Genomic DNA, 16,828 nt, shown 5'->3' on the forward strand with positions numbered 1-16,828 from the left:
GAGAAAGAACGGGGAAATGCTGATGTAAACAAGCATTTTTCCGTTCTGCCTAGTGACACTGATCACAGCTCCCTGTAATTGGGATCAGTCATCAGTGTCATATCACACGTAGCCCCTCCCCTCCATAGTTAGAATCACTCCCTAGGACACACTTAACCCCTTCACTGCCAGTCACATTTACACATTAATCAATGCATTTATAATCGCACTGATCGCTGTATAAATGTCAATGGTCCCAAAATAGCGCCAAAAGTGTCCGATCTGTCCGCCATAATGTTGCAGTCACGATAAAGATCGCCGTTTGCCGCCATTACTAGTAAAAAAAAAAAAAAAAAAAAATATTAATAAAAATGCCATAAAACTATCCCCTATTTTGTAGACGCTATAAAACTTTTGCGCAAACCAATCAATAAATGCTTATTGCGATTTTTTTTACCAAAAATATTTAGAATACGTATCGGCCTAAACTGAGGAAAAAAAAATTTTTTATATATATATTTTTTTGGGGGATATTATAGCAAAAATAATGCGTTTTTTTCAAAATTGTCGCTATTTTTTTGTTTATAGCGCAAAAAATAAAAACCGCAGAGGTGATCAAATACCACCAAAAGAAAGCTCTATTTGTGGGGAAAAAAAAGACGCCAATTGTGTTTGGAAGCCACGTCACACGACCGCGCAAATTGTCAGTTAAAGCGACGCAGTGCCGAATCGCAAAAAGTGCTCTGGTCTTTGGCCAGCTAAATGGTCCGGTGTTCTGCCAAGAAAGTTCCCCCCGGCGGATAAGGACTCCCCTGCACTGCGCAGACGCATCGCTTGCGCAGTACAAGCATCCGAAAATAGCCAAAGCTGTACAGGTGAAAGTCAGCTGTACACGGAGCCTGTAACTGGGCCCCTCGTGGCCTCGCTCCGCTCGGCATAGTTTTATTCAGACTTTATGTCCACTTGGATGGTGGGGCTTGAACCTGGACTCAGTGCGCAGGCGCCGTGTAGAGCTGACGATCAGCTGTTCAACTTTGGAGTCTTTCGGCAGCCGTACTGCGCAAGCGCAGCGCATGCGCAGTACAGGGGGTCCTTATCCACCGGGGGAACTTTCTCGGCAAGACACCGGGACTTAAGTGGTTAAAAGAGGGTCGTTCTTTTCTATACCCACTGTATCTCTGACACTCATTCATATTAGAGCTGCACGATTCTGGAAAAAATGAGAATCACAATCTTTTTGTTTAGAATAAAGAACACAATTCTCGCGGCGTAACATCATTTTTCACATTATACATAAAATTGGGCTAACTTTACTGTTTCGTCGTTTTTTAATTAATTGAATTGTATTTTTTCCCCAAAAATTGCGCTTGAAAGACCGCCACGCAAATACAGTGTGACATAAAATATTGCAACAAACGCCATTTTCTAGGGTCTCTGCTAAAAAAAATGTGTATTATATATGTTTGGGGTCCTAAGTAATTTTCTAGCACTGATTTTAACTTGTAAGCAACAAGTGCCAGAAAAAGGCTTAGTCTTTAAGTTGACCTCATTTACAGACCGAAGTTCATCCCTTTGAGCTAAAAGAACCAAATGATACAATGTTTTCTTTTATCTCAGGGCTTAGGAATGTTGATAAACATTTGCATTTTTTTTTGACAGCTGTGAGTGAGCAGAGAACAGCTCTGCACTTGTTACATGAACAAATCGAATCGGGAGGGGAGTTGAATCAAGATCACTATTTTTTAATGATTAACCATGCAGCTCTAATTCATAGCATGCGTGATCTGGATCAGTCAGCAAAAAAGCATTTCCAGAAAAACTCCAGCAATGATAGGTTCCCTTCAATAAAAGCTACAGTCACAGGGGAGAGATGAGGGAGGCCTGGCATAATTCCTTTTATTGCTCACCTTTCCTCTGGGATTTTGGAAAGACGGGATTAGACATTTTGGGAGGAAATCTCTGCATGCGGCTATCATGTCTCAGGTTCTGTGGCTTTCTATTCCTCTTTTTCTTCTTCCCAGTAGTATGCTTCTCAGTGCCATCAACTGCTGTAGGAGAGGTGGGAGACATATTATAGCACACTGCCTGCTAAAACACATCCTTCAGCATTGCTTTATATCCCCAACTTTACAAGATTTCCCCCAATTCACCCTATGCAATTCCATATGCTCTTAAACAGTACTGTACATACCAGGACATCCTCCCATTACACATGCAGCTGTTGGAGGAGCTACTCCACAAAAACCGCTGGCCCCTCAATTCTTCTCATCCTGCTGTCTGCAGGACATTACAATTGTGCGTCCCCCTGCGGCCACTCTGGGCCCTTGTGCCTGTACAGTGCGCTCTCCCCACTCCGGGTTGTTCAAACTGTACGCTTGTGCGGTGCGCTCTCCTCCTCTAGCTGAGCTCAGCTGACGCTGGAAAAGCGCACTGTGCATACGCAGAATTTGAATGGCCCCGAGTCGATGTCCAGCCCATCCTGCTGTTTGTGGAGGGGCCAGTGATTATATATTATAAACAGAAGGGGTGCTGGAACACAATAGCTTAGTGGGAGTGTTTCACCCATTCACCTCGAGTGTGTGGATGGGGAATCAGGTCATTTTTTTCCATTCAATGAAATAAAAAAAATTGACTGGTGTATGGGCTGCCTTATATTTAATGATATAAACTGTAATTTCCCCACCATTGTGGTAGTAGCACGGACATGGAGAAGAGTCTATTGTCCTCTGTAATGGGTTGGATGTTCCATCTCTAACAGCAGTTGGCTGCTCACAATGGCCTAGGCCATGTCTGCTCATGTATGGTGGGTTGACTCACCTATTTTGCGTTTGCGATGTTCTGTAGCTTCCTGTGCACAAACCTTTCTGCCCAGACTTTGTAGGTAGGAATCCTTACTGGCCAGAGAAGACATTGCCATCTGAAAATAAAGGTAATATTGTCATGATATGATATGATACAGGATTGTCTGTAAAACAGCATCATTGTGGACACAACAGGAGCAATCATTTATACAGGATGATATACCTAGGTGTAATGATACAGGAGTAGCAATCACTAATACTGAACGATATAATACAGAGATAACATTTACCTATACAGGATGATATAGCTAGGCTTTATAAGGATCTGATATGGGAATAACAATCACTTATACCAGCTGACATAATCTATTTAGAAGGCCTAGTTTACATTTGTGGCTCGGTGTGGCTAAAATGTGCGGTTGAGCCATGTTTTTATGCCCCAACTGCTCCCCATTAAGCTGCAAAGGCAGCAAGATTTACTCCCTGTTGTCATGTTTGGTGTGCGGTACTACCTGCTGAACACAGCCCATTCAACCGAGGAGCAAAGCATATCCCTCTAAAGTGTCTTCTTGTCTCAATTCAGAGCACCAAGTCTGCTGCCTGGTTCTTCTGCTATCTGCACAAGACATTTTTGACACCAAGAGATAAAACGGTGACAGGGGAGGGAGCTCCAACACACAGCCTGTGATTGATAGCTTCAGCTCTGCTTCTGTGTGAAGGCGGGTGTCCCCCCCATCAGCTTTCACTGAGCTCTAGTACCACCTGCTGAACACAGCCCATTCAACTGAGGTGGTGAGGAGGCGATATAATGTCTTACCACCTGTCAAATACCCTCTGAAGAGCAATTCAATGTGGATCGCTCTTTAGAGGGCACTACATCCATAGTGCCCATTTAAAAAAAGAAAAAACAATAAATGCACAATTTATTGCAGGTAAAAAATGTGCATTGAATATTTTTTGTTTCAGGAGCCTGTAAATGCTGATGCCATGCAGGTCTCTTGCAGACTTGTCAGTGTATCTGCTTGTTCGTAATTTGTACGAGGAAGCCAATACATTCTGACAGGAAGAATCAATTAACTACCACAGCACCATGGTAGTTCATTGAAAACTACAAGCTAAGGATGTCGGGAATACCACATTTTCTCCTTTATAAATATACCCCTAGATGTAATAAGGATAGGGTACTAGAATAACATTAAAGTAATCCTGGCAGTAAATCTGTTATCTTTCAACAGAACAAGCTGTCATGCAGATGTTTTTTTTGTCAGACAAAAGCTGGATGTACAGACTATAAATTTGTCGTACGTGAAGTCAACGTCCGATTTTTGTTTCATTAGTAGTTTTCGTCCAAAAAAAAAAAATAAATATCGTAAGAGCAAGACTACGCCTGCTCAGAATTGAAAGAATACATACAAAACTATTCAAAACATGATGTCACTTCTGAAGTTGAATTCTGTCATATGAGAATTTTTGTATGGGGAGTAACCTCTTCACTATCGACATGAGACTAGCATGCAACAAAAAAACGGAAGAACGTACGTCTGAAAATCTGATTGTGTGTACGGGGCTTTACCCTCCTCTTCCTCTAGACTGGCTGGTCTACCTCGCCTATCTTTCTGCACTCCCTCTAAAACATACTTAAAATGAGTTGGTTAGTCCCCGATTCCCAGGGTATCCAGTTTTACAATCATTCCTAGTCCTATACGGACATAGAGTGTTACTTATATCTCATAGGTGCAACCTAAATGCTTATTGTTACATTTTGCCGATTCTACTTATTGCTTAGATGTACCTATGTCTTGTTTACTGGTATACCACTGTTTCTTTATTATTGTCCTGCTAACACAGAAATGCCTTTCTGTTGGGAAAAAAAAAAAAAAGGAAAAGTATGAGATGGAGTTTGTTAGTATATTTAAATCTGCTAGTACATCTAACACCCCCCCCCCTTCATCCAGAGCAAGGAAGTCTTAGCCTAGGTTCACATTGGAGCGATTTATCATGCAATTTGAGAGATCAAATCACATGACAAGTCTCAACCTATTGGAGGCAATGGCACTGTTCCAATCCGCGCAACACCGATTTTGCGGCGCTGCATCGATTTCCAAACGTAGTTCCGGTTTTCAAAATTAGTTGGTGCAGTGCTGTAAAGTCGGCGTCACACCGATTGCGACGGTGTCATTGCCGGCAATAGGCTGTGCATTGTCAAATCGCCTGACAAGTTGCTCCAATGTAAATATCTTGCAAGTCGCACTGAAATGCAGCTTCGAAAACATGCGATTAGAGGAAGTCGCCCGATTTCAAAGCCGCATTCAATGTGCATGACGGCTTAAAGTGGTTGTAAACTCAGAAAATATTTACCTTAGATGGAAGCTGTTGCAGCGGCCCCGCAGTTACTTCCAGGTTCGTGGGCTCCGACACTGTGATTGGCCGCGATGACGTCACTCCCAGGAGCCACTGGTCACGGCACGGCTACTGAAGAAACAGCATAAGCGAGATGTTTGTTCAGTGCGCTTGTGCTGATGATGTTGGCACATGTGGATACACTGAATATCTCTTAAAGGGTGCACATTTAGGATATATTCTCACGGTACATACAGGTAAGCCTTATTATAGGTAAAAGTGGTAGTACAAGGTTTACAACCACTTTAATCTGTCTGAGGATTATTTGATCCCACCGATATCCAGGACATGGGGTCTCTTTGTCGGTCGTGTACTCCCTAGCCTGATTCTGTATAAAATGTGGTCAAGTAAATGGAAAAAAAAAAAGGTTCCCCTCAAAAAACCTACACTGTGACCCCCCTCCTATGTGTCACATGGAAGGCACTTTGCACGCTGCATTTTCCTCTTGAAACCTGTGTAGACGTTCCTCCTAATTCTCCTCAGATGATGGTAGCTGTGACCACATGGTACTGGAGGTGTCAGGAGAGGAACATGATAGAGTGGAGTCCAATGTACAGGTATTTACAATCAGCGATCTACCGGGATCATACCGTGTGACGGATCACAGCCCCCTTCTATAGATATCTCTGAGGAATCATCACCCCACACGCTACAAGCAGAACCCGATACTTCCAGCCCTCATCGCCTGCTGTGTGCATTCACTTCCGGTCCCCCCTCTGCGCCGCACATGGACTGCCAGACCCAACTATCGGAGCGCCGATCTGCCCGAGGGGGGAGTGGTGTACGGCTGTGTCAGTGCGCCCCCTACCTCCACCTTCCGCCATGTAGTGACGTGTCTGTCTCAGGCTCAGGCAGGATAAGTAGAGGTCAGAGCGAAGCTTGCAGTATAGGGCTGTGTGGTGTGTGAGGACGCAGATCCAGTGCTGGCTCCTGGTTGTCACCCCTGTCCTTTGGCTTCAGTTCTGAGAATTTGGATTAATATGCAGATTAGGAGGCGTCATGTCCATGAGCTTCAAGCCTTGTTCTGTATTGGAGGATCAGCGTGACAGCCAGATAACCAGTTTCTAGAGGAGGTCAAGGGGGCCTGTATGGAGGGCATACCTTCCAACATTGTGAGTAAGGATGATCTCTGGCGTGTTTGCACAGGCCACGTGTAGAGCTCGCCAGAAAGTCAGCACGGTGCTGCGCTAATCACAGGCAGGAAGACATTGTCCCGATGTGCGGCTGCAGAGATCGGGAAATGTCTCACTGCCTGTGATTAGCACAGCACAGTGCCAACTTCCTGGCGGGCTCTGTACGTGGGCTGTGCGAACACGCCGGAGATCATCCTTAAGAGCCCTTTCGGGCGGCGTCGGCAGTAAAACGCCGCTATTATTAGCGGCGTTTTACCGTCGGTATGCGGCCGCTAGCGGGGCGGTTTTACCCGCTAGCAGCCGAGAAAGGGTTAAATACCACCGCAAAGCTTTGCCGGCGGTATAGCTGCGCCGTCCCATTGATTTCAATGGGCAGGAGCGGTAAAGGAGCGGTATACACACCGCTCCTTCACCGCTCCGAAGATGCTGCTAGCAGGACTTTTTTTACCGTCCTGCCAGCGCATCGCTCCAGTGTGAAAGCCCTCGGGGCTTTCACACTGGAATGAAAGTAGCGGCACTTTCGGGTCGGTTTGCAGGCGCTATTATTAGCGCAATAGCGCCTGCAAACCGCCCCAGTGTGAAAGGGCTCTAATTGTGAGATGGGAATGAGGGACACCTACTAGTAAATGTATGTAGGCATAGGACATGCCCCTGCCACACCCCTTAAAGGAGAATTAACCCCCAAAAAAGGTTAATCAATTCCTCAAGTGCTTTTTTTAGCACTACTATTCCTTTATATTGGGTTTTAATATGTACAAATGCAGTAATTTAGGCCCCTTTCACACTCGGGCGGTGGGGGCGTCGGCGGTACAACAGCGCTATTTTTAGCGCTGCTGTACCGTCGTTCTTGCAGCGGTATTCGGCCGCTAGCGGTGCGGTTTTAACCCCCGCTGGCGGCCGAAAAAGGGTTAAAATCCCTCGTACAGCGCGGCTATAGCCGCGGTATAGCCGCGCTGTCCCATTGATTTCAATGGGCAGGAGCGGTGAATACACCGCTCCAAAAGAGCGGTTTGCAGGACTTTTTTCACCGCCCTGCCTGCGCACCGCTTCAGTGTGAAAGCCCTCGGGCTTTCACACTGAACAAACAGCGGAGGCTGTTTAGGGGCGGTTTGCAGGCGGTATTTTTAGCGCAATACCGCCTGCAAACCACCCCAGTGTGAAAGGGGTCTTAGAATTTGGATGAAAAGGTTTAGCACTGGGAAACACTTTTTGAAAGATAAAAAGTGCATTTTATATACAATTATATAGATCAGACCAAAATGAGGAGGGACAGAGGGACATTACTCCAAATCAGGGACAGTCCCTTGAAATCAGAGACAGTTGGGTGGTATGAGAGGGGTGTGGGCATGTCAGTGGCATTAGGGCACTTTCACATTGCCACCAGGGGGCAGGAAAAACAGGCTTTAGACTGTGGTTTTGCCAACCAGCTAGACACGCCATGGCTGGAATGCTCTGCGATTTTGATTGTCATCTGGCAATTTTTTAATGTGGAAAAAACTTTCCCCAGGAGGTGGCAGTTGCACTTTCTGAGTGCTGCTGCTGCCCCTTTGAAAAGCAATCCACCAATGCTTTTTAGAGTGCAGTAAGTGCCTGAAAGAGCCCTCAGTGTGATCAGAACTCATTGACAGGTGTACTTGACCTGCATTTCTTCTGCGCCAGGTGGGTTTGTATCTCCTTAGATTTGTGTGGGTATAAAAAACCCATCCGACATGAACCCAGGCCCTAAGTTGTGTGGTTGCTATGGAGACAGTGCAGTTTGGCTTGTGTAGTGAAGAACTCTCATGAGCCTTAAAGTGGACCTTCAGTCATTTTTTCATCTTTCCATCTATTAAATCTTCTGCCCTTGTTTTATCTTTGGATAGTTAATCATTTTTTTCTGTCAGTAAATACCTTACACAGCCCACTTCCTGTTTCTTGTCTGGTAAAAAGCCTAGGCTTATGACATCATGCACAGCTCTCTCACTCTTGTGAGAGTTTGCAAGGTGGGGGGGGGGGATGAGTCCTAAGAGGGCCAATGAGAGCTGCAGGGCTGGCGGTGTACCTCTGTGTAAATCCAGGAAGTGAACAGGCAGCAGCTTCAGCTGCCCACAGTTAAAATGGATGCAGCCAGATTTGGTGGAGGGAGATTTCTGCAGCATATTTGGCAAGTACAGAATCACAGCATATATAATATAATATGCAAAGTGGTTGGAGGGAAGCTTCAGAATGGCAAAGATGTTTTTATTCCAAAATTATGTGAGCAGACTGCAGTTCCGCTTTAAGCCCTGGTTCAAACTGATGGAATGCAGGAAACACACAAGATTCACTGCCTTTCCCTACATAGTAATAGCACAGAGTCCATGCGATCTGCTGCGGGTGACAATTTTAGATTGACGACACCCTGAAACAGATTGCAAAACACAGTGTGATTGCTAGAATTGCATAGTATGGGTTTGAACATCTATGCAATGCGATTCAAATGAGGGGGGGGGGGGGCCTGCACCATTTTGGTGCATATGCAAAACTATTTGAGCCTTACAAAATGTATGGCTCAAATCGAACCGCACAGACATGCACACAGGAATGCGGTGTGATTCTTGTGTGAGTCACATGCAGTGTTCTATATGCACTTGTGTTGGGCTGCAACTAATGATTATTTTCATAATCGATCAGTTGGCCGATTATTGTTTCGCCTAATCAGATAATAACCTTAAAAAAAGGGTGGTGTATAATATAGTTAATATCTAAGGTTAAAAAAAAGGCAATTTATTCTTAAATATATACAGTGGATATAAAAAGTATACACACCCCTGTTAAAATGTCAGGTTTATTTATGTAAAAAAAATTAGAAAGATAAATAATTTCAGAACGTCTTCCACCTTTAGTGTGACCAATAAACTATACAACTCAATTGAACAACAAACTGAAATATTTTAGGTGGAGGGAAGTAAAAATAAAAAACAAAAATAATATGGTTGCATAAGTGTGCACGGCCTTAAGCCTCATACACACGGTATGATTGTTGGCCAACTGAGCCTCTGACTTTTGTCAAAAGGGCGTGCTCCAGGATCTTGTCTTGCATATACACAATTGTCGTGTCACAAACACGAACGTAGTGACGTACTACGAGGAATTTAGGCTCTTGAGCGCCATCCTTTTGGCCTCTTCTGCTAATTTCATGTTTGGTGAGCATAGATTCCGAGCATGCATGTTTGTGACGGATTTGTGTACTGACCATACGAAATTCTGACGTCAAACCGTTGTCCGCTGAAAATTTACTAGCCTGTCATCCAACATTTGTTGGCCGAAAGTTGGATAACAATTGTCAAAATGAGCATTCTAATGGTAGGATTTTAGGACAACAGTCTGTCAACAGACAATCCCCTGCCAACAATCGTACCGTGTGTATGATTTTATTACAGCACTCAGTCTTTTTGGGTATGAGTCTATCAGCATGGCACATCTTGACTTGGCAATATTTGCCCACTCTTCTTTGCAAAAACACTCAAAATCTGTCAGATTGCGAGGGCATCTCCTGTGCACAGTCCTCTTCAGGTCACCCCCACAGATTTCCCATTGGTCTGGGCTCTGGCTGGGCTATTCCAAAACTTTAATCTTCTTCTGGTGAAGCCATTCCTTTGTTGATTTGGATGTATGCTTTCGGTCGTTGTCATACTAAAAGATGAAGTTCCTCTTCATGTTCAGCTTTCTAGCAGAAGCCTAAAGGTTTTGTGACAATATTGACTGGTATTTGGAACTATTCATAATTCCCTCTACCTCAACAAAGGCCCCTGCTCCAGCTTAAGAAAAACAGCCCCAAAGCATGATGCTGCCACCACCATGCTTCACTGTGGGTATGGTGTTCTTTTGGTGATGTGCAGTGTTTTTGAGCCAAACATATCTTTTGGAATTATGGCCATAAAGTTCAACCTTGGTTCATCAGACCATAACACATTTTCCCACATGCTTTTGGGAGACTTCAGATGTGTTTTTGCAAATCTATTTGCATCTATTATGTATGACAGACTCCCTTGTCATAGGCAGATGGCTTGATAAAAGCTTCCTGCGCCTGCTGTCACTTATACTGGCCATACAAAACAATGTCTTTCTTCAAAAAATTGAAAAAGGGGGGAGCAGATACCTATCTAATTCAGGTATTTGCTCCCACTTCCAGCAAAAGAGCACCAAAGAATCCGCGGTGAACTATGCCATGTCCCCCCGCTGTCTTCTGGGAGACACAGAGGTCCCAGAAGACAGCAGGGACCATTCAGAACGCGCCCTGCGACTTGCGCAGTAGGGAACCACGCTGTGAAGCTGCAAGGCTTCACTTCCTGATTCCCTTACTGAAGATGCCTCCACCTGCACCCGGAGCCAAGGGACGGGTCGGCTTCGGGTGAGGACATCGCGGGTGCCCTGGACAGGTAAGTGTCCTTGTTTTAAAAGTCAGCAGCTGCAGTATTTGTAGCTGCTGACTTAAAAAAAAAAAAAATCCCGGCCTCCCCCCATGTGAATGAGTATGGGGTACATTCTACCCCTACCGATTCACCAAAAAAAATAGTGTAGTGTGAAAGAATACAGTAGACAGTTTTTGACAAATCTTCTGTTAAAAATATTTTCTCCACTTCTTCCTCCGGTCTTCCTCCATCTTCTCCCGCATCTTGCTCCTCCAGTCTTCTCCTTCTGCTCTTCTTCTTTCTCCTGTGTTCTTCTTCCTCTGCTGTCGCTGACCCTCCTCCGATGCTGCGTCCCGCTGATCTGTCCGTGCCGATGTCAAGCATTTCCTAGATAATGATGGGGGTGTGGTCATCGGATTACATCATATGGAGGCCCCGCCCCCTTGTGACGTCAGGGATCCATTATGCCCCAGGCGGTGACATCACAAGGGGTGGGGCCTCCGAATGACATAATCCGATGGCCACGCCTCCATCGTTATCTAAGAAATGCTTGACATCAGTGCAGACAGATCAGGACACGGCCACGGAGGAGGGTCAGTGGCAGCAGAGGAAGAAGAACACCGGACAAAGAAGACAGGAAAAAGAAGGTGGAAGAAGCGGAGAAGAAGATATTTTTAATAAAAGATTTGTCAAAAACGGTCTACTGTATTTTTTCACACTACGCTACTTTTTTTTGGTGAATGGGTAGGGGTAGAATGTACCCCATACTCATTTACATGGCGGAGGAGAACAGGATCTGGTGGCCCCCACTTGTTAAAGGGGGCTTCAGATTCCGATAAGCCCCCCGCCCGCAGATCCCCGACAACCACCGGGCAAGGGTTGTCGGGAAGAGGCCCTTGTCACCATCAACATTGGGGCAAGGTGCTTTGGGGTGGGGGAGGGGCAGGGCCCACCCCCCCATGTTGAGGGCATGCGGCCTGGTATGGTTCTGAGGAGGAGAGCTTGCTTGTCCCCTCCCTTTCCTGACCTGCCGGACTGCATGCTGGAATAAGGGTCTGGTATGGATTTTGGTGGGGCCCCATGCCATTTTTTTTTTAAATCCCAAGGGCCTGGTATGGACCTTGGGGGAGGGACCCCACGCTGCTTTTTTTTTTTTCACAATTTTTTTTTAGCCGGCAGTTTTTTTTTTTTTACATTCAGCGGGGAAGCCCGCTGACAACTGACGACTCATTGGTTGTTAAATACGTGGTGGCCAGCTTCCCAGTCCCCTCCTTAGCAACCAGCTATATACAATGTAAAAAAAAATGCAAATCGCTGTAAAAATGCGTGTCCAAAAATGCGGCAAGCACCATAAAAAGCACTGCAGTAACGCTCAAAAACAACATGCATAGATGTGAATCGAGCCTAAGGCTCAGTTCACACCTATGCAGTTTCCTTTTGATCTGTTTCTGCAGTGCATTTTTGCACACTTGATTTTGCTGCGATTTGTGTTTTGCATTTTTTATACTTTTTTTGGCCAATTTGCTGTTGGGCAGATTAAAAAAAAACGCAAATTGGGGCAAAAACGCACTACATGCTTTTCTGCAGCTTCTCCATTGAAGTCTATGGAACCAAAAAAGCAAAAAAAAAGCACCGTTTTGCATTGAAAAAACTCCTTGACCTCTTTCAAATATGTAGTGGCTGAAAAAAAGCATAGATGTGAACGCGTCCCATAGGAAACCATGTTATATGAACTGCAGTGTGTTTCTGCAAAAAGCATCAAAAAAACGCATAGGTGTGAACCAGGCCTAAGATGTTTAGTAGTAGTAGCAGCAGCATGCTTTTTTTTGTATCACCTGTCATTGTGGGGTTAAAAAAAAAAAGAAAATTAGCCCTTTAGTACAAAAAGAACAGATAATCTCTACTATAAGGGGTTCATTTATACTGTGAAACAATGAAAGTAATAGTATATATTACTTATATCGTAGATATAATCAGGGCTTTTTTGCTCAGAGAATAGGTGCAGGAACCCACCCTCCCCAGTCAATTCTCCGCCCCCTAACCCCCCCCCCCTATTCCCGCCCCCAATACCGCCATTCCTTGGGAAAGAGAAGTAAAGTGTTCTTTACCTTCTCCCTCCCTGTCCACAGCTCACCACCCCATCCACAGGTTACCTTCTCTTCTCTCGTCCACAGCTCACCCCCTCCACACACACACACACACACACACAGGTTACCTTTCCCTCCATGCACAGCTTACCTTCTCTTCTCAGTTTACCCCCTCCCCTCTCCACAGCTCACCCCCTCCTCCTTCTGGTTACCTTCTCTTCTCTCGTCCACAGTTCACCCCCCCCCCCCACAGCTCACCCTCTCCACAGTTCTCCCCCTTCTCCACAGTTAACCCCCCCCCCACAGCTCACCCTCTCCCCCTTCCTCTCCACAGTTCACCCCCCACAGCTCACCCTCTACCCCTTCCTCTCCACAGTTCACCCCCCACAGCTCACCCTCTACCCCCTCTCCACAGTTCTCCCCCTTCTCCACAGTTACCCCCCCCCCACAGCTCACCCTCTCCCCCTTCCTCTCCACAGTTCACCCCCCACAACTCACCCTCTCCCCCTTCCTCTCCACAGTTCACCTCCCCCCCACAGCTCACCCTCTCCCCCCTCTCCACAGTTCACCTCCCCCCACAGCTCCCCCTCCACAGTTCACCCCCCACAGCTCGCCCTCTCCACAGTCCCCCCCACAGCTCACCCTCTACCCCCTCTCCACAGTTCCCCGCCAGCTCACCCTCTCGCCCCCTCTCTCTACAGTTCACCCCCCCTCCCTCCACCCACAGGTTACCTTCTCTTCTCTTGTCCACAGTTCACCCCCCCTACAGCTCACCCTCTCCACAGTTCACCTCCCCCATCTCACCCTCTCCACAGTTCACCCCCCCCACAGCTCACCCTCTCCACAGTTCACCCCCCCCCACAGCTCACCCTCACCCCCCTCTCCACAGTTCACCCCCCCCCACAGCTCACCTCCCCCCCTCACAGTTCACCCTCTCCACAGTTTACCTCCCCCCCACAGCTCACCCTCTCCACTGTTTACCCCCCCCACAGCTCACCCTCTCCACAGTTCACTTCCCCCCACAGCTCACCCTCTCCCCCCTCTCCACAGTTCACCCCCCCTCCATCCACAACCAGCTCACCCCCTCCACCCCTACATTTCACAATTCACATTACCATGCCAGTCCCCTCCCCCCATCCACAATTCCCCTTTTAACCTCTGTCAACATATCACCTCTGCACACCCCCCATCCACTGCTTACACCTCCAGTCCACAATCACCTCTGCACTCCCATCCACAGCCTATGTCCCCCCTCCACGTTTCACTTCTGTGCCCCCATCTACAGCTCTCTCTACAACCCCCCATCTTTCACCTCTGCACCCCAAGCCCCCCCCCCCCCAGCACTCTTGACCCTGTATACATTTCCCCTCCTCACAACTCTCTTTGCACAATCTAACCCCCCAGCTCTGACCTCTGCAGAAGATCCACAACTTCAGTCTCTACTCTCTGCACAACCAGCCCCCCTTCCTGCCCCTTTCCCTCCACAGCTTTCTCACCTTCATTAGAGCCGTTGTTCTGCTGAGAAAGTTCCTCTCGGTGGATAAGGACCCCCCTCTACTGCGCAGGCGCAGCGCTTGCGCAGTAGGAGGCGGCGTAAATAGCCGAAGGCGAATAGAAGAGAAATCAGCTGTACATGGCGCCTGTAAGAGGGCCCCTCGCGGGCTCGCTTCGCTCGCCACGCTTCAGGCATGGCCTCGCTTCGCTCGGCACTTTTTTATTCCCCCTCTAGGTCCACTTGGATGGTGGGGCTTCAGCCTGGACCCAGGGCGGAGGCGCTGTGTACAGCTGATTGAAGTTTTTCATCTTCGGCTATTCTTGGCAGCTCCTAGTCGTTCGTGCTGCGCCTGCGCAGTACAGGGGGGACCTTATCCGCCGGGGGAACTTTCTCGGCAAGACACCGTGCAGCAGATTTCTGTTCTGTCAAATCAGGCTCCCCCCTCAGCTTACTGTGCAGCCTCCTCCGTTTCAGAGAGCTCGGCTCCGTGCTACCAGGGGCGGATCCGGGGGGGGGCAACGGGGCAATTGCCACCCCCGAGAATTTGTTGCGGGCCGGGCGGGCAGGTGAGAGAGCGGGCGGATGAGAGATCGGGCAGCTCCCCGAGTGGATGAGGGAGCGGGCGGTTCCCCCAGCGGATGAGGGAGCGGGCGGCTCCCCGAGCGGATGAGGGAGCGGGCGGCTCCCCGAGCGGATGAGGGAGCGGGCGGCTCCCCGAGCGGATGAGGGAGCGGGCGGCACCCCGAGCGGATGAGGGAGCGGGCGGCACCCCGAGCGGATGAGGGAGCGGGCAGCTTGGTGAGAGCAGGCTAGGTGTGAGTGGGGGCGGCTGGCCAATCAGCGAGCCGGCGTGCAGGGGAGCAGAGAGATGACATCATCTCTCACTGCCCCGCATCCCTGCAGTAACTTCTGCCCTCACTGTTCAGGCAGTGTGGGCAGCAGAGAGATTACATTATCTCTCTGCTGCCTGGTCTGGGACAAAGAAGAAAGAAGCAAGCAAAACACCACCTTAGCAGCTATGTGACAATCCGCAAGGTGTCAGGTGACGTGGCAAGTGACAATCTGCATCTGGTGGCAGGTGATGTGACAATCTGCAATGTGTGGCAGGTGACGTGGCAAGTGACAATCCACATCTGGTGGCAGGTGACGTGGCAAGTGACAATCCGCAACATGTGGCAGGTAACAATCTGCATCTGGTGGCAGGCAAGTGACAATCCGAAATGTGTGGCAGGTGACGTGGCAAGTGACAATCCGCAATGTGTGGCCGGTGATGTGGCAAGTGACAATCTGCATCTGGTGGCAGGTGACGTGGCAAGTGACAATCCGCAATGTGTGGCCAGTAATGTGGCAAGTGACAATCTGTAACGTGTGGCAGGTGACGTGGCAAGTGACAATCTGCAACGTGTGGCAGGTGACGTGGCAAGTGACAATCTGCAACATGTGGCAGGTGACGTGGCAAGTGACAATCTGCAACATGTGGCAGGTGACGTGGCAAGTGACAATCCGCAATGTGTGCCAGGCGACGGTGGTAAGTGACACGCTCAGGGCTCCCACTGATTCTGCATTATGGTGAGTTGAACCATTAAATTTTATATTACAATATATTAATAGAAATATAGAAAACAAAAAACCGCGCTTAACCTTTTACATGTGAATACCACTGTGGTATAAAAAGAATATATAAACAGTCCTTTAAAGTGCATATAAAGTCCAAAAATAAGTGAATTCAAATCTTCAATGATAAGTCAAAATTGATGGATGACCGGATGGATCAAATAGAACAGCAAATAGTAAGTAGAATGCTTACCAGATGGAAAGCCAAATCAAACAAGTGGCTTAAACCCAGCCTGGGCCTTTAGGAACCAGTCCCGGTGCATATGAGCAAAACTTCCACTCGTATAGGATAAACGTGGGTTCATACGAATTCATCCCAAAAAAAATTGAATAAAAAACATAGTGTAATATTGTCAACAAAATATAAAAAAAGGGAGAGAGAAGCCCTTACACAGTGGTGAATCATAAAGGATCATACAAAACACCCAGTGCCCATAGATACACAAGGTCTCTGTGCAAGTGACAAAAATAAATGTGGAAATAAACCCAGTGATGAGTATATACAAAAAACTTGCAGGGTTACTGCTTACCAGATGTATGTAAATTAAAGTGAATAAACAACAACCACCGGATAGTTGGATAGTAGGGGTATCACAACGTGCAGCAAACCACACCAATTTCCTGCTTACCAGATGGAAGCCTTGGATAGGCACACTGACACAGCTTGGGAAACAGCCTCATTACACCAGACAATGTACGCCAATCACGTCCGTCTTAGCCAAAGCTGGCCCTGTTAAGTGTTGGGGTCCACCCCTGGGCGGGTGGGCGGTGGAGTCAGTCCAGAGGTTGAGTCATTTCACTCGACCCTAACTGTTGACTGGTTCAGGTGGACCAGTCATCTCTCAGGGTGCCATCCTGGAAGACTTCCCAGAAACACTGTTACCGGACCTCTCATCCCTCTTATCAGTCAGAGCCAGATGTTGTAAGGACAGTTAGGGTCGAGTGA

The 16,828-nt window shown here is 47.4% G+C and overlaps 1 protein-coding gene across 1 annotated transcript in view; it reads right to left on the bottom strand.

The window, feature by feature from the left end:
• The window catches only part of SURF6 (surfeit 6), a 34,107-nt gene extending 17,571 nt beyond the window's left edge, over positions 1-16,536 (bottom strand). The window contains 3 exon segments of the mRNA XM_073599501.1: positions 1,887-2,027; positions 2,797-2,896; positions 16,512-16,536. Of these exon segments, the coding sequence (XP_073455602.1) occupies positions 1,887-2,027; positions 2,797-2,896 (241 nt within the window). The 5' untranslated portion in view covers positions 16,512-16,536.
• Between the last annotated feature and the right edge of the window lie 292 nt (positions 16,537-16,828).

The sequence above is a fragment of the Aquarana catesbeiana genome, linkage group LG09 (assembly GCF_042186555.1).
Source record: "Aquarana catesbeiana isolate 2022-GZ linkage group LG09, ASM4218655v1, whole genome shotgun sequence".
Taxonomy (NCBI): Eukaryota; Metazoa; Chordata; class Amphibia; order Anura; family Ranidae; genus Aquarana; species Aquarana catesbeiana.